The 24,040-nt window shown below is 38.6% G+C and overlaps 1 protein-coding gene across 4 annotated transcripts in view; it reads right to left on the bottom strand.

Annotated features, from left to right (window-relative positions):
- Nucleotides 1–5,047: 5,047 nt before the first annotated feature.
- The window catches only part of NAA30 (N-alpha-acetyltransferase 30, NatC catalytic subunit), a 28,567-nt gene continuing 9,574 nt past the window's right edge, over nt 5,048–24,040 (bottom strand). For all 4 annotated transcript variants that reach the window (XM_045015390.1, XM_045015391.1, XM_045015388.1 and 1 more), the window contains 3 exons: nt 20,911–21,034; nt 18,466–18,521; nt 5,048–8,320 (listed from right to left, as the gene is read on the bottom strand). In XM_045015390.1, coding sequence (XP_044871325.1) covers nt 8,183–8,320; nt 18,466–18,521; nt 20,911–21,034 — 318 coding nt within the window. In that variant the 3' untranslated portion in view covers nt 5,048–8,182. The remainder of the gene's footprint in view (nt 8,321–18,465; nt 18,522–20,910; nt 21,035–24,040) is intronic.

Below are 24,040 nucleotides of genomic sequence, written 5' to 3'. Positions count from 1 at the left end.
CACAGAGAGTAGCTTGCAGGATGGGGTCCTTAATTTGTCCTAGGGGTGTCTTTTAATATAAATATTAGCTCTTACAATTCAAGTCGCTATAATTCAAACCAATGTGCTTAAAGTAGTATTTACCCACATTCTGAAATGACAGACTATTCCCACCACATATACCAAGCTCATGGAGCCTTTTGAACACTGAGGGCCTGATTCTTATTTTCACTCAAGGCCCTTTACTCTGTTCCTATCCTCTTGGAGAGCCACATGAACTGGCAACAGAGAGCATATGATTAGCTTCCTGTTAGAAATGGCGTGAAAAAAATTGCTTGTACATAGACAGATTGTGGACCTGGGTGCAGATCTGGCAACTCTCAGCGAAGTTATATTTGAAATGAAATCGTGTGGCTGTGTTTTCAAGAGCGAGGACATTTTACCATCAAGTTAACATACAACATTGGTCACTCAAATCATACCTTCTTTGGCAAGGTGGTTGATAACTACCTTAGCTTTGCATAAAATAAATCTTACCTTAGCAAAGCCCTTACCGTGTTCTCCTTGAAATTGCGTCTGAAGCTTCATGTCTACTAGGATGGCCATGGCAGACCACCAAATGATAATAGCTATGAAGTTGACTCATTATCTCTTGTTCATTTGTATCTTAATGCAGGGAAAAAGTGGAAAAAAGTTACTTTGAAAATGCCAAGTTGTACATTTAGCAAATATATACAATTTTTTATTCCTATCACCATCCCCTCTTCTGCTTGTGCTCTGTACCAACCTGTTCCATCTTGCCCCTCTTTAAAATTTAAATCATTAAAAAATGGGTCCAAATGTGTCACAAAATGTTGTCCTTTTTAGGTGTCAAACTTTTTCCACCAGGTGTACAGCTGGGATCAAGTTTTTACTAATATTTTGACCCTTTTTCCCAGCCAAAATTTGAATTTTTGACAAGAAGTCCCATCAAAATTTCAATTTTTTAAACCAGCTCTAGTTGTAAAACCCTTTGAAGCAAGAGCTGTCTTTGTTTGATGCTTGTAAAGCACTTCAAACGTGGGGCCCCTGGACACTACAGCAATATAAACCACAAGACTCGTAAAATCCAGTCTAGTTGAGCAGTAAGTGACCCACCTCCACCTGCTGGAGCCTGGACATCATCTAAGCAGCATCTGTGAGACAAACTCCATTAGTGGGGATGGTGGAAAGAGGGTAGGAGTAACAAGAGTTTTATTATTTTTCCTGTATCAGAGGGGTAGCCGTAGTCTGGATCTGTAAAAGCAGCAAAGAATCCTGTGGCACCTTATAGACTAACTGACGTTTTGCAGCATGAGCTTTTGTGGGTGAATACCCACTTCTTCGGATGCAAGACTCTTGCATCCGAAGAAGTGGGTATTCACCCACGAAAGCTCATGCTGCAAAATGTCAGTCAGTCTATAAGGTGCCACAGGATTCTTTGCTGCTATTATTTTTCCTGTCATTATGTGACAGTGGGATGACTAATAGCTATGTCTAGGGAGGAAGAGAGAGGTGATGGAGAAACCATCTACAATAAAAGCTTAGAAATTGGGGACTGGGATGCAATGCACTTCACAAGGTGATCTGTAAGAGTTTTATGGTTTACATACATTCCCCGTGGGACGTCCACAGGAATACAAAACTTTGAAGCCACTCCAATTTTTGGTAGACTGGAGTGATTACTAAGTTCTCCTCTGAAAGAGTAAAGGCAAGCCATTCATTCATTTCTGAAGTAGTAAAAACTACTTGAGCTAGTTTAACATCTCACTTTTCACAAGCACTAAGAACGCTGGCTACAGCTAGAGCCAGGCTTCAGGTAAAGCTAAATTGTACCAAAGCCTCTCAACCCTCATGTGCAACTATTTGTATAACTTATGGGCCCCTCAAGAGACTGTTAGTATGGTAATACTGTATTTGGCACAATTATGAGGTAACTGTATGGTGTGGGCAAATGAAAACTAGGGGTGTGATCTTGCTAATATTTACTCAGGTGAGTAACCACACATAAGCTGTGATAAGGGTTTTCTGGGCACTAGGATAAGGCCACTTTCTAAATTACTCACTGATATAACCGCTCAGTTCTCATGAGGTAAAAGGCTACTATCAACCCCCATGAGTTTCTAAGCATATCATGCATATAGCTTTTTTCTACCACATTTAGACACCTGTAGCATAACCAGCAGGTGGAGAAATCTTAGACTGCTGACAATCAAGCCAGCAGAAATTTGTTAAAGCTTAGTGTTGAGTTGAACTGTAAAGAAAAAGAAGCAAAATCTGTTATTAGTTACGCCTTTACAATTCCTGCAGACTTAGTGAATTAAGTGAGCATATTTTTTTACTTGTACATGAAAGAAAAACTTTCTAACTACAATAGTAGTTATGCTCTGGAATGGACTTCCAAGGGAGGATGTGGAATCCCTATTGCTGGAGGTTTTGAAAAAGAGGTTGGACAAACACCAGTCAGGGATGGTTTAGGTTTACTTGGTGCCGCATCAATGCAAGGGTTTGGCACCACATGTCTATGATTCTACTATACCAAATGGTATCTTAGCCAGGTAGAATGATGGATTGCTGATCAGCATTCAGTGATACCGGTTTAAGGAACACATCAGAGACAACTTATTAATTTATAACGGTACAGAATACTTACGTTTTGGATTGGCTGCACCTGGGTTCAATAATGGTAGAAACAACCATCACGTCTTACCTGTGACATCGATTAGACATGGAGTTGCTCCCTCGAGAAAAGAGCCATAGGAAGGACTCAAAGGGAAGAAAATTACATGACTATCCCTGAATTTCCTGGAACCACACCACAGGGGAAGGGGGCACTACTGAATTTGGAGGCACACTCCTTTCCAACCTCCCAGGTCTTGGAGGAACCCCACCACACCCCAATCCCTACAGAGAGAGAGGGGGAAGCCATCCTGAAGGAACAGCTGCAGCTCTATCGAATCCCCTCTCCATGGAATAGCTCCACGCTACATTGCCATTAGCTGGATCCTCATGCAGTGTCTAGGGCTCCAAGTGTCTCTCTCCAATCTGAGGATTTTTTTTACATATATACACACACAGAAACCATCACTAGCAAAGCTCATGGGGATTTCTGCTCTTCTTCCTTGCTCACTTCATTGTGGAAATATTGTTGCATAGCATGGAAAGGTGCTACCCCAGAGACCACTAGCTCTCTTACTCCATTATCTGATTCGCCAGCCCGCCAGACCTCTATCCAGGTAGGGCCACTGCCTAAGATATCCACATACTCATAGACGTGGCCTTATCTGGCTTCCTGTTTAAACACAAGCCATATACTTTCACCCAGTTACCCCTACTCTGAGCCCAACCACACAGAGCAGGCAAGGGAAAAACTGTGCCACAAAGATGACAATTCCTTGTCTTCCCTTCAGAAATTCAGAGATCTGCACGCTCATAGGGAGAAAGGATTTCTACTTCCTCACCCAAAGCCTTTGGACAGGCAGGGAGGTATTTCCTCCATTATTTATAGCTCAGCTACTACAGCACTATACATTTAGGAAAACTAAAGGCTCCCAATCAAGATCATCTGTGTTAGATTTACGTAGGTTAACACAATATATTTCTTAAAAGCGTTCCATTCATAAAAATATTTGCCAGAGTACTGAAAGCGGTTTTCAGCTACAGCTCTGAAAGATTCATTTCCCAATGTTAAAATCCAATGCTATTGGATCTCTCCAAACCTATTTTAGCCTATACACCTCTACCCTGATATAATGCTGTCCTCAGGAGCCAAAAAATCTTACCGCGTTATAGGTGAAACCGCGTAATCTGGAACTTGCTTTGATCCACCGGAGTGCGCAGCCCCGTCTCCCCAGAGCACTGCTTTATCGTGTTATATACAAATTTGTTTTATCTCGGGGTAGAGGTGTATTAACTGTATGTATTCACAGCAGGAATACATTGCAGCACAAAACAAGAAAACAACATTTAAATCCACATCTTGCCCATAATTCAAAAGGTTGCTGAGGAACATCGGCAGTAGCAATGCTCTAGGCCAGTTTCTGCCACACTGCTTTACCACGTGATATACCAAAAGAGCTGAAAAATTCAGTGCACACTGGTGTTCCTTGTGCTGGAAAAAGTTTTCCATTTACACACAATATTTTCTAGTAGAATACTCCTAGAGAAAGATTATCACCATTAGGACCACAAAATAATTGTGTGCGCAATGTTCTTCAAAACTGCTTTGTCCTGCTCCATTTCCTTTTGGTAACTCGGATGTCCTCATAACCCAATAGGGCTGAATCTAGCTGGAAGACAGCCTGGAGTAATGAGAGCCGATGTCAGCTGATCCGTAATTCAAGATATAAACAAGTTAATCTCAGTTGTGTTGTACACCTCTTACAAACATAAGACCAAATCCTGCAAGTAACTTATATGGCCAGATTTTTAAAAGGTATTTACATTCTTTGGTGCCTAGTGCTATTTTCAAAAGTGCTTAAATGCCTAATTTCCACTGAAGTCAATGGGAGTTAGGCACTTTTGAAAAGGGGAGTTTGGTGCCTTGGGGAGTTTGGTGCCTTGGGGAGTTTGGTGCCTTGGCGCTTCTGAAAATACCACAAGGTGCTAATCTTTGTGTTTAGGCACTTAAATACCTTTAACAATCCAGCCCTTAGTGCCCTTGAACATCAGGCTACTGATGGCCCTGAACTCCTGTTTATTTCAATAGGAACCAACTGCCCATATTACTTCTGGGATGCCTTTGGCCCCTTGCAGGGTCAGGCTCACAGGTTGCCTGTCTACACTAATTGATGCATAATGCAAACAATCGTATATTGTAGTCCATCCATAGAAGTGACGCTCATATAAATAATATTCAACATGATTCTGAACTAGATTTGGAAATCAAAAACATACAGCTGTATGAAGGGGTTAAGAGTACAATTTTCACTTACTAATATTTCTCTATTTTTCCTCTATGAGATAGTAAAAACACAGAGAAATTATGAATGTTTTTACGAGCAATAAAAATAATCAAACTAGAACATTAAAACGTGCATTTAAAAAGAAATGCATAAACAACTTAACCATATTTTATTTGACTGCATCTTATTTAGACAGCTTGCACATTCCATAACCCCACTGGTTCTTGTTCTTGCCAAAGGATAAAGGACAGAAGAACATAATCCACTCAAAACAGCAGTCCAATATTTTGAGATACACTTGATATTTTTTAGCTACCCGCCTGAGCCCCGAACTCCAATATAATTTATGGTCGCATTTCTATAAAACCTGAAAACCTGGTAACTTAGCACTCCGTTTTAGTGATGTCTTGTGGTGCACTGAAACTGTGATGTGCTATGCAATGCCAATTAGATTAGTGGTGCGCCTGACAGTCGTAACTTTTTTTCTTTTTTAAGCACTGTAATGCACACATCTCTGACATGTCAGCGAATAGTCTTTCAGGCAATACAAAGTTAAACATAAAAGTGACTTAATACCAACTCCTTAGTTTAGATTTGTCAATGCAAAAAGGGGCAGGGACCATGTCTTGGCAACAAAGACAAAGAACCCCAAGAAACCCTGATTATGCCTTTTTTTGCTAGACTCTATTTGAAGTATATTTGAACTGTTTTCATGTTAATGACATTCCCCCCATGCTACAAAGTGAGACTACCAGTTTTTTGAATACCAATGTGTACAGCTTCAGTATCTTCTGTAGTGAGCGCTGTGTGATACAGTAGCAATATTAGACTATTGTAGACAGCACACTTTTAAAAGAAAGTTGCACCCATTTTGCTCAGCATTCTGAAAGTTTGCATGGTGAGAACCACTTCTTGCCACGGCTAGACGGAATTGTATTTGAATTTTGCTCAAAAGTGGTATTTGTGCAACAGCCTGTATGAGCTATTGTAAGCTAGGTTTTAATCTGCTTTTAATATTTAAAATAGTAGGTGTTTTCAGATTTGACCAGCAAAGGACTTCTCTTTTGCTGTTTTTTAAACAATGAAACAAGACAGACTGGTTTGCAATTTCCAACACTGGACCCCCTACATAGTCTCCAACAGTTGGTAACGGGACATGAAGTATCTCCTCTCTGGATATTAGTGCCAAATGAACCAAAGCAGTTACCATTTGATAGGACACCAAAACACATATTGGAAACAAGTTTGTGGTGACGGTTCAGTTTCTAGTGGACTGAAGTCCATATCACTGAAATCTTAACTACAATTGGCACCTATTGACAGTATATTCACAAGAGGCCAAGCAATGATTGATTAAGCAGAGTCAACAATATTCTTATCCCTAGAAGTTTTTGAATCAGAACAAGCATGAATTACATTACAGGGCAGTATGGTAGAAACATGCACTGCCGCTGACCATAACATACCTGTTCTGTAAATAAGAGTCTTCAATTTACATTGATTCTGGCACCATTTTAGAGGATTCATTTCATTTTTGAAATGGAAAAAGTGAAAAGCACAAATGGTGTCCACAAGCAGAGAACTTCCACGTGCCAATTTTAATTTAAAAAAATCTTTATTTTCAAATACAATTCACAATTTGTACATGGTGAGAAATGCCTGTCACCATGTGAACGTTCGTCTGTGCAAAATAAGGCTGGCTTTCCTTTAAATCCAGTTTTCCTGCAAGGGGATCTTTTCCAAACATTACAGGAGGTAGGGTTTTTAAATGTACAGTAATTATAACAATTAAAAAACATGACTCTAACCAAACCCTAAAAACACAGTGTAATAAGGCAAATCTGAAGATTACACTCAGTACAGAAGAGCAGACTCATTGAGAGTTCATCTTTTTTTCATGGGTTGCCTAGGTTCTTCCATTTATATAAATAAACCAATGTCATCTTTTTTCAGGATGAAATACAATCCATTTATAAAGTTGGTCATATATCACACTGGTCAATCAGGAGAGCATAAACACAGCATTACCGCTGAACAAGTTGACGGCTTTTGGTAAGACCTATGTATCCCATTTAAAAAAGGGAAGTCCCTTCCCTGCTACATTTATTTTAAAGGGGCAGGGCGGAAAAAAAAAGACCCCCCCCATAACTTATCTCAAATAAGTTTTGAGAAGGTGAGAGCAGCTAAAAATGGATACAATACACCTTGACATTTATTTCAAAGATCTAGAACCGAAGATTGAAGCATTTTAGAACACTGAAGCAAAGCAATCTGAATCCAAATCAAAGTGAAAAAAATTGTTCTATTTTAAAAAAGCTGTTCCTCAGAGCTTCTAGTGATAATTTTGATTAAATAAAATCATACCAATTTACATTAATTTTCTATATACTTTTTTAAAATCCCTCTTTTAAAGAAAAAGTGCATCCAAAACCAGCAGAGATTTACTGGTGAACATCAGGTTCTTTTTTTAGCAGCTACTCAAGGTTTTTCAAAATAGCTTAACACTTCTTGCTATAAGAAAAGACGGGCTTTCCAAACCCTTTTCTGGGAGAAGTATCCAAATTATAAAAATCTGAAATAATTTATTATCAAATTCAGAATTTAAATAAAAGCAGAAGTTTGCTTGCAAAGACAATTGAAAAAAGTAAAAGAAAAAAAGCATGCACTCAAAAATTAGAGGTGAAGACAAATATACTTATCTATACAGGCACTGGCAGACGCAATTTAATTGTTACTGTTACTCATTGTAACACACACCCCACCCTACAATACATTTTTTCATTCACTAATCACTGAGGTACCAATATTTAAGAATGGAAAAGTCAATATTGAAAATAAAACCTAAAATTGAAGCCTTTTTCCAGAAAACTATGGCAAGTTTTGTATGAAATGTTAGTATACTTATAGAATTTTACAATCTACATTGGCTTTTTTCTGGAACCAAGCGTTGCGTTCCACATACAGTTTCTTTGATCAAGTGTTCACTATGTATGTAATACAGTCAGTAGACTTGCAAATGAATGAACATATCTTGGCTATCAACTGGCACATCTTGCTGGTACCAAAAGAACTCGAAGTTTGAAACAATCTGTTTTAATTCAGAACAAATGCGCCATGCCAAAGTGCAACAAATATGTGCGACACTCAATGAGACACTGACAGATAAGAGCTGCATGGAAATTACAAAGTCCACCTGCAAAGCAATTCTGTACAAATTGCATTGCATGCAAAGGACAACTCTGTGTTGTTGGGAAGTCAGTTGATTGATGTGATGGTTTCTTTTAACGCAGCCACAGTTTAAGACGCAGTGCATCAACTCCATTTAAATAGTATCTGAACAGCCTCTTATCTCGCACAAAACCAAGATTTTCATAAAGTTTCAAAGCAGACTTGTTTGTGATCTCTGTTTCCAAGACAACCTTTAAAGACAATGAAAAAAAATAAGTCAATTTTGAGAAGAGTTGCATTGTTTCAGAAAAATTATTTACACAGCTATCTGTTCGCTTTTAAAACTCTTCTAGATTAATCGACTAATGGGGGGGGCAATTAACCCATAAACAATTTGTTGATAGAATTTAGTTTTTCGGTTAATTAATTGTCCAAATAGAACCCAATTTTTAAAAATGTTGCAGTTATTCAACATCGATTAAAGTTTTGTGCAATCAAATTTCATCTGTTTGCTGTATTGCTTCAATCAAGTATTCGATATTTGGAATTTATTATTCAAATTGAATGGCTAGATACCTAAGTCACATGGTACCCTTTCAGTTCTTTCAAAGAATGCTCTAACCTTTGTAAACTAATTACACTTTGCCCAAAACAAGTTTAGCTACGTGATTAAACAGATATGGCAAGAGATCCAAGTTTAGCTTTCCATGAACATTTGTTAGAACAAATATTTACATGAACATTTTTTATGTACAGAAAAAGAAGTACAAACTCAAATCAAAATTCTAGGCAGATCCCAGACCTCTAAAATGGCTGTTTTCTGCTGTATTGAGAATTTGAAAGTGGAAGGAAGCTTGGGTGAAAGTGATCGTGAAATGGTAGAGTTCATGATTCTAAGGAATGGTAGGAGGGAGAACAGCAAAATAAAGAAAATGGATTTCAAGAATGCACTTTAGCAAACTCAAGGAGTTGGTAGGCAAGGTCCCATGGGAAGCAAGTCTAAGGGGAAAAACAATTGAAGATAATTGGCAGTTCTTCAAAGAACATTATTATGGGCACAAGAGCAAACTACCCCACTGCGTAGGAAAGAAAGTATGGCATGGGACCATCCTGGCTTAACCAGGCAAAATCTTTAGTGATCTAAAAATCAAAAGAGAGTCCTACAAAAAGTGGAAACTAGGTCAAATTACAAAGGATGAATATAAACAAATAAACAAAATAACAATTATGTAGGGACAAAATTACAAAGGCCAAAGCACAAAACGAGATCAAACTAGGTAGAGACATAAGAGGAACAAGAAAACATTCTACAAATACATTAGATGCAAGAGGAAGACCAAGGACAGGTCAATGACGGGGGGGATGGAGGGGATTGGACAATAACAGAAAATGTGGAAATGGAAGAGGTGCTTAATGACTTCTTTGTTTCGGTTTTCATCAAGAAGGTTGGGGGCAATTGGATGTCTAACATAGTGAATGCCAGTGAAAATGAGGTAGGATCAGAGGCTAAAATAGGGAAAGAACAAGTTAAAAATTACTTAGACAGTTAGATGTCTTCAAGTCACTAGGGCCTGATGAAATGCATCCTCGACTACTTAAGGAGCTGACTGAGGAGATAGCTGAGCCATTAGCAATTATCTTTGAAGAGTCATGGAAGACGAGAGAGATTCCCGAAGACTGGAAAGGGCAATTATAGTGCCAATCTATAAAAAGGGAAATAAGGGCAACCCGGGGAATTACAGACCAGACAGCTTAACTTCTGTACCCGGAAAGATAATGGGGCAAATAATTAAGCAATCCATTTGCAAACATCTAGAAGATAATAAGGTGATAAGTAACAGTCAGCAAGGATTTGTCAAGAACAAATCGTATCAAACTGACCTGATAGCTTTCTTTGACAGAGTAACAAGCCTTGTGGATGGGGGAAGTGGTAGACGTGGTATATATTGACTTTAAAGCTTTTGATACTGTCTCACATGATCTTCTCATAAATAAACTAGGGAAATGCAACCTAGATGGAGCTATTCTAAGGTAGGTGCATAACTGGTTGGAAAACCAGTCATCAGTGGTTCACAGTCATGCTGGAAGGGCATAATGAGTGGGGTCCCGCTGGGATCAGTTCTGTTCAATATCTTCATCGATGATTTAGATAATGGCATAGAGAGTACACTTATAAAGTTTGCAGACAATATCAAGCGGAGAGGAGTTGCAAGTGCTTTGGAGGATAGGATTATAATTCAAAATGATCTGGACAAACAGGATAAATGGTCTGAAGTTCTTATTGCATTTGTAAATAGGATAAAATTCAAAGTACTGCACTTAGGAAGGAACAATCAGTTGCACATGTACAGAATGGGAAATGACTGTCTAGGAAGGAGTACTGCAGAAAGGGATCTGGGGGTCATAGTGGACCACAAGCTAAATATGAGTCAACAGTATAACACTGTGGGGGGGAGGAGGGGGAAGTGAATACCATTCTGGAGTGTATTAGCAGGAGTATTGTAAGCAAGATACAAGAAGTAATTCTTCCACTCTACTCCGTGCTGATTAGGCCTCAGCTGGAGTATTATGTCCAGTTCTGGGCGCCACATTTCAGGAAAGACGTTGAGAACTTGGTGAAAATCCAGAGAAGGGCAACAAAAATGATTAAAGGGCTAGAAAACATGACCTATGAGGGAAGATTGAAAAAATTAGGTTTGTTCAATCTGGAAAAGAGAAGACTGAGAGGGGACATGATAACAATTTTCACGTACATAAAAGGTCATTACAAGAAGGATGGAAAAAATTGTTCTTCTTAACATCTGATGATAGGACAAGAAGCAATGGGCTTAAATTGCAGCAAGAGAGGTTTAGATTGGACATTAGGAAAAACTTCCTAATTGTCAGGGTGGTTAAGCACTGGAATAAATTACCTAGGGAGGTTGTAGAATCTCCACTGGAGATTTTTAAGAGCAGGTTAGACAAACATGTCAGGGATGGTCTAGATAATACTTAGTCCTGTCATGAGTGCAGGGGAGTGGATTAGATTCTATATAGGGAAATTCCCGAGTGTCACACAGTTTGCCCTACACCACTCCCAGACACTAATGACACAGGATGAGCATGAAGAGCTGTTTTTTTCTATTCCCTTGTGCTCTGGCAATTGCTGGATGTGGAAAGGCCCCCTGGAAAGTATGACAGCAAACCTGAGCCTGGCCCAAGTTACACTGAGAGCCAAATTGGCCCCAGATATGGAGGAGTACAAAGCTGTCATAAAATCAGCATTGGTTCCACTCTTCTTCCCCTTTTTTCAGCTGCACTGAGCAGAGCACTGGCACATCAGAGAATCTAGCCCTCATCTAAATTTGTAAAATATACACACATTTTCACAAAATTCAACCAAAACTCAAGCAGATCTTATTTTAACACTAAAAATGGTTTGTGTATGCACAAGAACACACAATATTTGCTCACCAAAATGAAAATGACAAGCTCTTCAGATTACAGATTAATCCATGATCAAGTGAATTTACGTATTAAATACAAAAAAGCATTTAATACTATAATGATGTGCATGCTATAGAGACCACAGAATTAAAGCAACATTTTGCACAATATTTGCAGCAAACTAGGAATCAGCTCTCTTGTTGAAGCTCAAGAAAGAGCTTCCAAAGCTGTCAAACCGTAGCATTTCACATCCACTTTGCACAGGTAGAAATGGCTACACAAAATACAAGACAATGGAAAAGACAGGGCCCAAATGTAAAAGCAGCCACTTTAATTTAAAATGTGCTCACCATAAACTCTGAATGCGTATACTAAAACGTAATACATAGCCATTCAATTTACATGTTTGACTAATGGCCAAATCTAAAACATCTCCGACCACATATTCCAGCCATTCATCCCCACCTTAATCCCCCCACAAATAAACCACATCCTGGGATAGGCACCGCAGGAAAATTAAAAGGAAGAGAAGGCTAAAATAATTCATTTTTTTAAATAAGCAAAGACCAACTGATGTAAAATTTAAAAAAAATAATAATATCCAGGGTGATTAAAACATGGTGGTCAGTTTGCTGTATCTATATTTGTGAGACATGTTAATTCAATTCTAAGCCTCCTGGAAGAATTAGACATTGAGTTTCTGGTTTTCAATACACCTTGTACTTCACTGGAAACATATTATCAGGACTTCTGACTGGGCTCATTAGTACTACCATATTAATTTGAATTGATTAACTAAACATTGACTCAATCACTTATTGAAATAGTAGTAACTTAGAACTAAAGAATCAATCCTTATTTTCTACTTAATTACAATTAAAAGCCTTAAATTGCTTCTGAGCTCAGATTAAAGCCAAGCATTGTAGAGGTCAGGAAATATGACCCACATAAGTAACACTGAGCAGGAAGCTCCTTGTCTTTTGAAATCTGTCTACAAACAGCATTCATTCTCACTAAAGTTTAGCAACTTGGTGGAGTAATATAACATGCCTGTGTCCAGTTTCCACTTTGCATATTCATGACGACTTGCAAGCAACGCCAAAGGGCTGCCAACCACACCTGCAAGTCACTTATTTAAGAGTGGTTAAATGTTGAAATTCAGGTTTGCTGGAATCCCAATACTTCAGTTCTCCATTCTCCAAGACGCAATGAAATAGACAATATTGAAGTACACTTGTTTACATCAGACCATAAGAAGGGATAGATAGTGTCATACAAAGTGAAAAATTACTGAAAAAATTAAATAAGGCAGGGAGCTCTGATTTTAAAAATGCCAGCTTTTTCAGGGTGGAGAAGAAAAACAAAAAGGCTGACTTCTGATGCTCTACAAAGCAACAGCAGCTCTACCTAGGTTCTTTTATAACACACATAACCATGGAATCTGAGGGTTTAAGTATTTTTGTCCCCATTTTACAGATGGGAAAACTGAAGGGGATAGATTAAATAATTAGAGTACAGCAAATTACTGGTTCATCCAAGAATAGAACCCTGGCCTCGTTACTCCTAGCCAGTGCCTTGGCCACTGGACCATGCCATCTCATTACTATTGATACTTCCAGTTTAGAAGGCTAGTGTAATCTCGTGTAATTTTAACCTTCAATTAAGTATAAAATTGATCAACTATACTGCTGGAAAAAGTTTAATATTAAACACCAAACAAACAAGATATATGTACCTTGCAGACAAGAAGGACCTAAGTCACCCTGCTTGAATAAACGATATGCAAGTGATACTGGAATGTATCTCTGTACATAATCAAGAAGCCCAATTACATTCTCTTGGTTGTTTTTGTTCATGTTTCATTTGGTTTGGAGGGGTGAGGCTGTGCAAAGACTTGTCCCATTCCTGTATTCAGTTTCAAATGCAAGACTGTGTGTTCAGTGTTCCCACTCACTTCTGTCCTAGAGCATCTCCTACAACCAATATGCTTTCGATGTACAAGTATGCCTGTTAATTCTTTTAATAACACAGAATCAGCATCTCCTCTATCCATCTGCATGAGTCCAGATGCATAAAGTTTCTGAAGAAGGTTCATATTTCCTATGAATAATCTGAAATATTTCATGATATCATACATCATCCTTTACAACATATACAATAAAAAGGCCACATTATGATGCAACATTTCATGCAACTAGATTCCTGGACTCAAGTTTTGCTGACTTAAAGTTATGATCCCAGTGAGATAAATAAAGTGTCACACTTTATTGTTTAGTAGGAGTATTTATGATGCTAAAGACCAACCTAGCTGGTAATAGCATTCATGGTGACTTTCAGCTGTGGCATGTTATCTGGTTCAGTGAGGCTGCTTGTGAAAAGCTGCAATTCCTTTTCACATTTTGTATAAGCAATTTTCTTTCCTAACTTTCAGAAAAATTGTGAGAATGTTAAGTATTTTTAGCATGTTCTGCCAATTTATTTTGATTAGTTAGCAGTTATACAGTGCTATGAAGATGTAAGACACTGTGCAAGTACTAAATGTTATACTTAGATTACTATGAAAGATTAGACGTTAACGGGCAATCCATTTTTTGCTTTAAAGAATCAAATTCCCTCAAGAAGGTAAAACAAATCTATAGGATGGCCCTAAGTGCTGCAATTTTTCAGCCAGATCTGCATTAAGGGGAGTTTTCAAACACAGAGTGGTTAAGTGGCCAACTCCCATTGAAAGTCATTGAAAATACCCTCCCAAGATATTTTACTAATGAAATGCTTATAGCACCTAAGCAGTTGAGTATTCATGAAATCAAAAAGCGAGAGACATATCTGACTTTTTATCAAACCACTGAGTTTTCACTTTTAGCACAGTTTGGGGCTATGCAAATACAGTCACAGTAATTCATGTAATTATGTAATTCAGAGGCATAGCTTTTAAAATTGTTTCTGGTAGACCACATTTTCTACATATTGCTCTCAGATCACGCCAATAAATTATGCTAATTTACCATAATCTACTATAAACTTTGCCTCATTTAGTTCCCCAAAATCTTTAGTCCACAATCTTGAATTATCATCATCAAAATTCACTATCATTAAGTATCTCAGGAAATCAATGTCAAAAATTACATTAGTGAAATTTAGGGACTTGCCAGAATGTTAAATTTACACACATGAACACTAGTTTGGGGTTTCTCAAACAGCGGTCGCCGCTTGTGCAGGGAAAGCCCCTGGCGCGGGCCGGTGTGTTTACCTGCCCCATGCGCAGGTCTGGCCAATCGCGGCTCCCACTGGCTGTGGATTGCTGCTCCGGGCCAAGGAGACCTGCTGGAAGTGGCACGGGGCCGCACCACTTCCAGCAGGTCCCATTGGCCCAGAGCCGCGATCGGCCAGACCTGCGCACAAGGCAGGTAAACACACCGGCCCGGCCCGCCAGGGGCTTTCCCTATACAAGCGGCGACCCCTGTTTGAGAAACTCTGCTGATTTGGACTTAAATTTTACCTCTAGCTCAAAATGGCCTTTTGACCAAAGTATGTTAAGCACAAAGTGCCTTAGGCCATGCCTTCACTTACTGAAAATCAACGCTGCTGTGATCAACGCAGTGGGGGTCGATTTAACGGGTCTGGTGAAGACCCATTAAATCGACGGCAGCGCGCTCTCCAGTCTACTCCATCGGAATGAGAAGAGGCTAGTCCACAGGAGCATGTCGACACAGCACAATGTAGTCACCGTGGTTAGTCGACCTAAGCTACGTCGACTCCAGTTACGTTATTCACGTAGCTAGAGTAGCGTAACTTAGATCGACTTACCACGGTAGTGTAGACAAGGCCTCAGATAGCCTATTCTACCTTGGGACTTTGTATGTTTGCCTAGTTTGTTATCACCAGCAAGCAAAACAGAGATGAAACTTTTTACAGCTACCATTATGCTGTTGCAGCAAACTTTCAAACACCACGAATGGGCACCACCATATACTTTAGGTACTAAATGTATATCATAGTTCACCTGCTGTTCCCTAAGATCTACCCTTTGCTCTTCAATACTCTGAAAGGTGTTGTACAAACTTGTCAGGTTACTTGCCCAAGTACTACGGGAACATGGTATTTTCGTCACCTTTGTTCCAAGGTAAGATTTACAGATAAAGTTTCAAAGATGCATCTAAACATCTTTAAGTGGGTGAACAAACAGGCACTTGGGAAAACCTGATGTTTGCACATGGGACAACATGCTCATTTTTCAAGCACGCTTTTGAAGAAAAATAAGATTTTTTACATTTCTCTCCCTTACTGTTCACAATTCTGAGAAGCAGCAGTGAAACTGAACAATATTTGTTAATTTCTCTCTGCCACTGATTGGAAAAAAACTAACAGCAGCAGAGGTACTGCAGCAATCTATAGGCTCAGGAAGACAAGCTCTAATGCTGCATCATTTCATACTTGCTTGGCTATGTACCAATCATAAGGACTAGAAACTTAAATAAGAATTAAAAAAACTTAAATTTTGCAGAAATGGGTGGTATGGGCTTCCTCGCTCATCAGGGGAAGCTTCCCACTCTCCAGTGATGAGTAGGTCTGTGGATTTTTCCAATCCTGGTCATGAGCGAATATATTAGGAGGTTCTGAAATATATTAGGAGGTTCAAGTAACCAAAGTTGTTATTGTTGCACCACAAACATCTGGAGGAAGTCACCTACGCCCAGACTTAGTGCCAAGGAAGAGAAAAAATATCAAGACATATTTGCTATATTACTGTAGATAGTTTATATATGTTAATATCGCATAATAATAATCACAATGAAACCTAGAACGTAGCACATTTTACGGGACAGTCTGAAAAGTATATAATTGACCTAACATGGAAAATTATTTATACAGCAGAGGCACAGCATTTAACAAAAATGAAATGGAAGGGTCCAGGTGTTGAGGAACTTGTAGTCGACATTAAATTTTACACAGTGATAAATAAAAACAATAAGGGGTATGGGACAAGGAGCACAAAGATTACAATAGGAAAAACTCATGAGATGTACTTAATATTATGTATGGGTCTTGTTAGTTCCTCTCATTTTGAAAAAATAATCATTTATTAATGAAGAAGGATGGTTGGGGCACTAGCCTGTGACTCAGGAGATCATGTTACAACTCCCTGCTGTGCTACAAATTTCCTGTGTAACCTTGGGGACGCTGCTTCACCTATCTGGGTCTCAGTTCCCCATCTAACAATGGTGATAATTGCACTTCCTATATCACAAGGCTGTTGTGACAAATACCATAGTATCTAAGAACCTCTCAATCTTTAATGTAACAGGGGAAATATTGCTATTTTTCTGTAAATGGTGATCATATTCAAGGCCATACTGGAGATCAGCAATGAAGACTGATAAAAATGAGCAAGTACTGAAGAGGTATTACTGAAGAGGTATTTGAACAAGGAAAGGGATGTATAGTGACAGGATCGGGAAGTATATTTCAAGAATAGAGGACGACATGGGACAAGACATGAAGCTGCTTATGGGAAAAGGAAATGGAGACTTATCAAGCTTCATTAAGTTGCCAAAGCGTAAGTCATAAGCAGGCAAGTGATAGAGAAGTTAAAGCAGAGCTCTGAAGGGCCCTGGGGAGAAGGAGGGTTTCAATGAACTATAGAAAAAAATCTGAAGACCACTCAAGGAGGAGGTAGAGATAAGAGCTGTGGGGGAGGACAACTATTTTAGCAGAAGCACATGAGTTATAATTGAGAGGCACAATCCCAGAAATGAGAGGGCCAGAGGAAGAGGATGCAGTAATTGAGATGAGAGCTGACCATGGCATAGTCCAAGATATTGGCAATAAGGATGAGGGGGATAACAAGGAACAAGATTTCAGAAGGATTATACAAAAAGTGGCAGAGTTTATCAGTAGCCTTGATTTGGAGAGAGAGAGATACAAAATATAATATATCCTAGAAGGGATTTTTTTGTTTTGTTTTTTAAAGAAAACCTGAAATTTTTAGTTCAAATTTCCATAACATACCTAAATACTGCATTAGCAGGGTGCACAGCTAATCAGGATATCCAAAAAAGATCAAAGGACTGACTAACCTCCCTGAGGAACTATGAAGATGATTTAGTGTTTTAAATCACTTACATTAAGGACAACAGGCTCATGGTTCTATACTATTGGGTGTTAAGGAATAGATAGCTGGAATAAACAGAGCAGCCTGTGAAGAACCTTATTCTCTCCCTCTCTTATTTTTCCTCTTCACCCAATCATATTAAGACTACATTATTTACTTCTAATATAGTCAAATAGAACTCATAAGTTTTCATCTAGTTAGAAGAATTTTGCAAAAAAGATACAAAGGGATATTAACAAAATGTAGGATACAGAAAGTAAAGTTTGATTTTATGATACTGCAATAGTTTTACTAAATTCTTTGAAGAGAATACACACTAAATCACTTCTATGATTTTGTGATAATTCTTTGTTATTGGGAAGTACTCTGTATGGATTTCTTTTGGACAATTTGATGATACTCTGATAACACCATGTTTTACAGTATTACAGTTGATTCTGTTTCAGTATTTAACTTCACATATCCTGAATACAATGAAGAGTTAGGTACAAAAACCAACTCAAATTCCAAAACAAGTTCTCTCTGTTCAACAGTGGCCTTTATTCTGTTTGGGAGCCCGGAGCACATGAATCAAACTTCAGTAGATGTATCTAACTGTTTAGTGTAGTAAATATCAAAAGTGTTAACTCTTATTATTTGTACATTATGTTATAGTTAACTAAACTTAAGTTTGAAAAAATACTCCTCAGTTTGCCTTTTTGAAGGTATCCCATCTCCTACAATAAATGGAAGAGTTGCTTACAAGAAAATCAAGTGTCTAAAAGAATGCCTGTAAAATAAATCCATGTTTATGGAGAACACCACAAACACTGCACAGAGTACTCCCTCAAAATTTTTGAGCACCTATAAAAAACTTACCTCGTCACAATCTCCTTCAACCATGGCATAAATAGCTTTCTTAACCAAATTTGTACCTGGAAAATAGATTAATAGCATTAAAGTAAAATATAGGTATCGATTTTTTAAAAAGAGATCTACATTCAGAGAATTACCATTTACAGATGACTAATTTTATTATATACATATATTATTACATCCACATATTCCATTTCAATGCACAGCACAGTGGCATATAATAATCACCATACCCGAAACTGGACTGCAGATTCACTGTTTGCTTTCAAGGTTTTGCATTAAAATTGCCTTTAAATATATACTAACTATTCTGTATTTGCAAAGACTTCTACATGGTGCCCGTGAGAACATAATAGGTCTAGAAGTATTATATAACATATACAAGCTTCTCCTTGGAATCTGAAGGTCTTTTCTTTGCCAGGATGGTGTTATAAACAAGCCTCTCATGTTTATTATGTAAAATATGAGGATATTTTTAAAGATACATTTCAAGAGTTGTTTGATTCCCTTTTGTTGCACTTATGTTTGGAATCCCTCTTTAAGCATATTTGAGGAACATTTCTCTTGCAAAAGGATTGCCCTTTAAAGAAAAGAAAAACACACCCTGAAACTATCTATAGATTGTATATTTAAAATACCAACTAAATCATAGAATATCAGGGTTGGAAGGGACCTCAGGAGATCATCTAGTCCAACCCCCTGCTCAAAGCAGGACTAATCCCCAGACAGATTTTTGGCCCGACTCCTAGATGGCCACCTCAGGAATTGAACTCACAACCCTAGGTTGAGCAGGCCAATGCTCAAAGGACTGAGCTACCCCTCCCCCCATAGATATAGAGGATGAAATCTCACCTCACAAAGTCTGATATATGCTAGGGACAGGGAAAGGTAAATCTCCTGAGTGGTGGTACTCTTTGGGGGGGGGGGGGGTACATCTTGAGAGGTACTGAGGGAAGGTACTTTGGATTTGCTTCACTTTAAGAAGAAGTGAAGCCGGTGCTATTCTGATGTTGCATGAACAGAATATAGGAGAGGCAGAGAAGGGGAGAAGTCATGCAGACTGCATGCTTTGTGGTCATAAATGTAGCACTAGTTGGCATCCCCTTGTTGCTCCCAAGGATATGCAGCTAAACTATGGGTGCCTCCTGCATGACAGTGCTCGATGGAGAGGAGTGAGAGTGATCTCCCTGTATCCTTTCCCCTACATACTACTGTGACTATATTAGGACAGTCATTATTGGCCCCAAACTTGAAAGCCTACGTAGGTTAGACATTGGCAAAATTTTGCTTTTATAAAAACCAAGAATACATTCAAGATTGTTTGTGCACTTGGGGTGAAACTTGTTTTGATGTTGTGCCATATTTGGAGGAGCTGCAGAAAGAGAAAGGGGAGAAGCACAACAGAAATATTTTACAATACTGTCCTATATTTTTTCTGTTGCAAGTCATGCTCTCTGTCCTCCATAACCAAAACAGACTTTAAAAACATATAGGTAGCAAGAATCTGCTCTGTAACAAATTAGTAGCAAAGCATATCCTTGTCCTGAAATGCTGACATATACATTTTAAGTTTCAAAAGTACTTGCAAAATAGAGGACAATGTTTCAGGATGGCCTATTAAAAAAAGTAGTTCAACATTGATTTAGTAAGTAAAGATAACAAGGAAGAAATTCCTGGCATGGATGTTAAGGAAACTGTCCAACTATCTCAAATTTGGTTGCCTCATAAGAAAAAAGAGATTTTTTAAAGTATACATGCTGTAATTAGCTATATTTATGGCTCCCCAAAGGGCAGTATGTGGCACATTTGATCAAGAGGAGTCAGAGGAAGAATTTAGTAAAGCAGCTCACCAGGATAGTGAGTAGGAAGTTGGGAATAGGTTTATGTGCAAACATGGGTACACAAGTTATCCATTTCTTTTGCTATTTGGCACTGCCATTTTACAAGAGAAACTGAGGTCTCTGGGTATCTTTCATTTCAGACTTATGCCAAATTTACCAATTATTCAATACACCCAGGAATTTAAGTGCACATCAAGAACTCTCCAGGAAGGTAGCAAGTACATGTTGCTTGTCTAGACTTGGTTTTGGGGAGACTGCTACCACCAGAAAATAGGACTTTTCTTGGGTAAACAGCCTCCTAGTTTAAAAAAAAAAGTTCAAGTAAAAAATGAAATAAAATTGTTCTTCATTTTTCATTGGAAAAACTAACTAGAATTAGTTATTGCAAAGCCAAAGTTGTAAAATACAATATGTGACAATAGTAAGTGCAGACAGTCTCCAAACCACTTCAAGTTATTCTGAATTAAAGAAAAAAGCTTTCTAGGAAAACAATCTTTTACCTCTGCAGAAGCTTGTTATTTTTGTGGCAATCTTCTATTCCAAAAGTTACAACCATCCCAACAGGGTTATTAGAGTTTGAATAAGAACATGGAGAGGCTATTCTTACCAATGCCTTTTCTTCTGTATTTGGAATCCACTGCTAACATGGCTATATAACCTCTGCGGAACATCTTTTTGTGCATATCCAACTTGCAGACGATGGCACCTACACACTCCTCACCTACCATGGCCTTAAAGACAAACAAATATCTATGTACATTCTAAGTATGCAATATACAATAAATGCCAACAACAAAAAAGTGAATGTTTGCCTTTTAAATTACAATCTTACATACAAAAAAGTAACAAATAATAGCTTGCACTATAAAATTATATATACAGTTCAAACATATATCCCAAGTACAGATGAGAAACTTTAAACACCACCACTCTTTATAGTGTTTCTCAAAGCGACATAAGAACCAGAGTTTACAGTCATCCCTCACAGAACTCCAATCAAAGCGGAATTTGTAAACAAAACAAGACTCCAGAAATAGGTCCTTCAATCTATCCTTATTTCCTCACATTTAAAAATAAAGTCATGGCAGCCTGAGTAAAGGTAAGAGTATAAATAGGCTTAGAAGGATTAGACTTTTATCAACAATTTCACTGTACACATGGAAGCTGACAAAAATATTTCCATCAACAACAGCTAGGCAAAGCAAAGCAAAACAAAAACAAAAAACCAAACAAAAAATCACTGCTTAAGAACTTTGATTTATGGATATTTCCTTTGTATATTTTGACACGTTATGTTGACAATCTATGGTTTAACAGTCTCAGAGCCTACTGTCATTTAATAATTGCCTGACATTCCCCGCCCCGTAATTCCTTGCATCTGTGAAAATGTAAATAGATAAAAATAAACATTGATATTATCCATCAAAATTATAAAAAATCCAACTGAATTCTGTCAAGACTAAGCATATAAACTACAAACTGAATTTATTTTTTCATGCAATTTCCATGTTTGTTTACAAAAGCTATGAAAAATTATACTTGTTTTTAGGTTTCTGTTAGCAATGTTTTAACCCCAAGAATATAATGGCTCCTATGAAACCTTTATGTTTTCTCTTTAACAAGCGTCACTTTTCATTCCAGTAACAAGGAAGAGAAACCATTCAGACAAAAATATTTTTACCAGTAATTTCATGCATTTCAAGTATCTTTAATTCAGAGTTCTCATTTACTCAAGAATTCCTCATTGACAGTTAGTCCCAGTGACATTTGTCATGAGAGACATGGTCATGATGACTTAGTCACTCTGAAATACTTTATATTGTGAAATGTTAAATGTATATTAAATAAACAGAGTGATTATAATTGCTAACTGCATTCACACAGATTTAACATGAAATATATTGGGCCAGAGAAGAAAAACTCCTCAATGAGGCTGCGTATAAGTACAAGGATCCATCCAAGTGGCTCCTGTTGCAGTCCTTTTAATGGTCCTGCTCATGAGTGGCGAGTTATTATTGTGTGTACACAAATTCACTTTCAAGAGCCCCCACTGAAGGAGAGGTGCAGCAACTGAGAAATTAGCAGTGGTTTCAGAGTAGCTCCATGACATGGGGGGAAAGATTTTATTCCCTTGACTATAACACTTTATTCAGACTACGTGTGCAGAGTATTTGGGCCCAAAGTGCATCAAGCACTGAAAGAAGTTTCTAAATTAAACTTAGCAAGAATAACTTTTTTCTTAATGTACCCAGAAGAACTTGTCTACAATTTAGACAAATGGCTTTAAAAATATCTGTTTAAAAAATGAGGGGGAGGGAGGGAGGATACTTTTGAGATAACACACACGCTACAAGTTGTTTTGCTTCGCATTTCAAAACCTAACAAGCAAATCAAGTTGATTTCTTTCCCATTTCTTTAAAAGAAAAAACACCTCATCAACACTAAGAGCTAGTATACCAAGTTTCAGCCCAAGGCAAGTTTTGTATATCTCAGCTCAGGCCCTGAGAAACACAAGGCATTACAGTAAAACTGTTTTATCCAGCATGTTGGGGAACTAGTGGGTGCCGGTAAGTGAAAAATGACAGTTAACTAAGAGGAAGGGAGTTTGAATGCAAGGGGGGTGCGCGGGGGCGCGGCACGGGTGCGCAGGCACAAAGGGAGTTTGTGGGTGTGGGAGGGGACTCGAGGCAGTGGGTTGGGGCGCGCTCACCTCGGGCGGCTACTTGCAAGCGGCGACTTATCCTAGTTGCTCCTAAGCGGCAGCAGCTCCGTGCACTGCCCCCACCCTGCCCTGAGTGCTAGCTCTGCAGCTCCCATTGGCTGGGAACCAAGGTCAATGGGAGCTGCGGGGGCAGTGCCTGCGGGCGGAGGCAGTGCGCAGAGCTGCCTGCTGTGCCTCCACCTATGAGCAGCCAGGACAGGTCACCACCTGCAGGGAGCTGCCCGAGGTGAGCGCCCCACGGATTTGGCACCCCGCACCTCTCCCACGCCTCAACCCGCTGCCCCGAGCCACCTCCCGCACCCAAACTCCCTCCCAGAGCCTGCGCTCCACATTCTAACTCCCTGCCAGCCCTGCACCAACCAGACTATAAACTGGAATTTCAATTAAAATCAGAAATGCCAGTTTATTACTGTATATTGGAAGAACTGACAGACTCTTAAATAGTGCTGCTACAATTATGCAAAGTACCTGATGTGATCCCACACTTTGCTTTAAAGCAAACACACACCTCTTGCCTTTAAAAGAACATAATGGTGCAAATTACTGTTCACCTAGAACAGGTGACTTTATAGATAAAACTTTATAGATAACATACTTGATACATGTTGAGAGAAGTGAAATTCGATATAAACAGGAAATAATGAATGTATATACCAACATTCCACTGGCTAGGAATAGTGTTCATTTTTATTTAAAAATAAAAATGCATTACTGATCTAGCAATTCAGTGACACAAAACTGCAGATTCACTGATCTTTGTGGTTACTGTCAGAAAATAGTGATAAGTAACGAAGTGGTATTGCACATGTTTTTCAGAAGACCTTTTCCTGCAGTTCTTAGACAAGGTTCTCAGTGACTCCAGTAGCATTCTGCTTGCATAAGGACTGCAGGATCAGGCCCTTATTTCCCTTTTCCCTCTTACTTAAAGGTGAAAAGCCTACTCCAGCATGTAAAATTAACAGTTTAGTTCGCTGGCATTCTGAAGGGGAAAGTGGAAACAGCCTAAATGAAAACA

This window comes from Mauremys mutica, chromosome 4 (genome assembly GCF_020497125.1).
Source record: "Mauremys mutica isolate MM-2020 ecotype Southern chromosome 4, ASM2049712v1, whole genome shotgun sequence".
Classification (NCBI taxonomy): Eukaryota; Metazoa; Chordata; order Testudines; family Geoemydidae; genus Mauremys; species Mauremys mutica.
The sequence above is the reverse complement of the archived record's forward strand: the minus strand, read 5'-3'. Positions and strand labels throughout refer to the sequence as shown.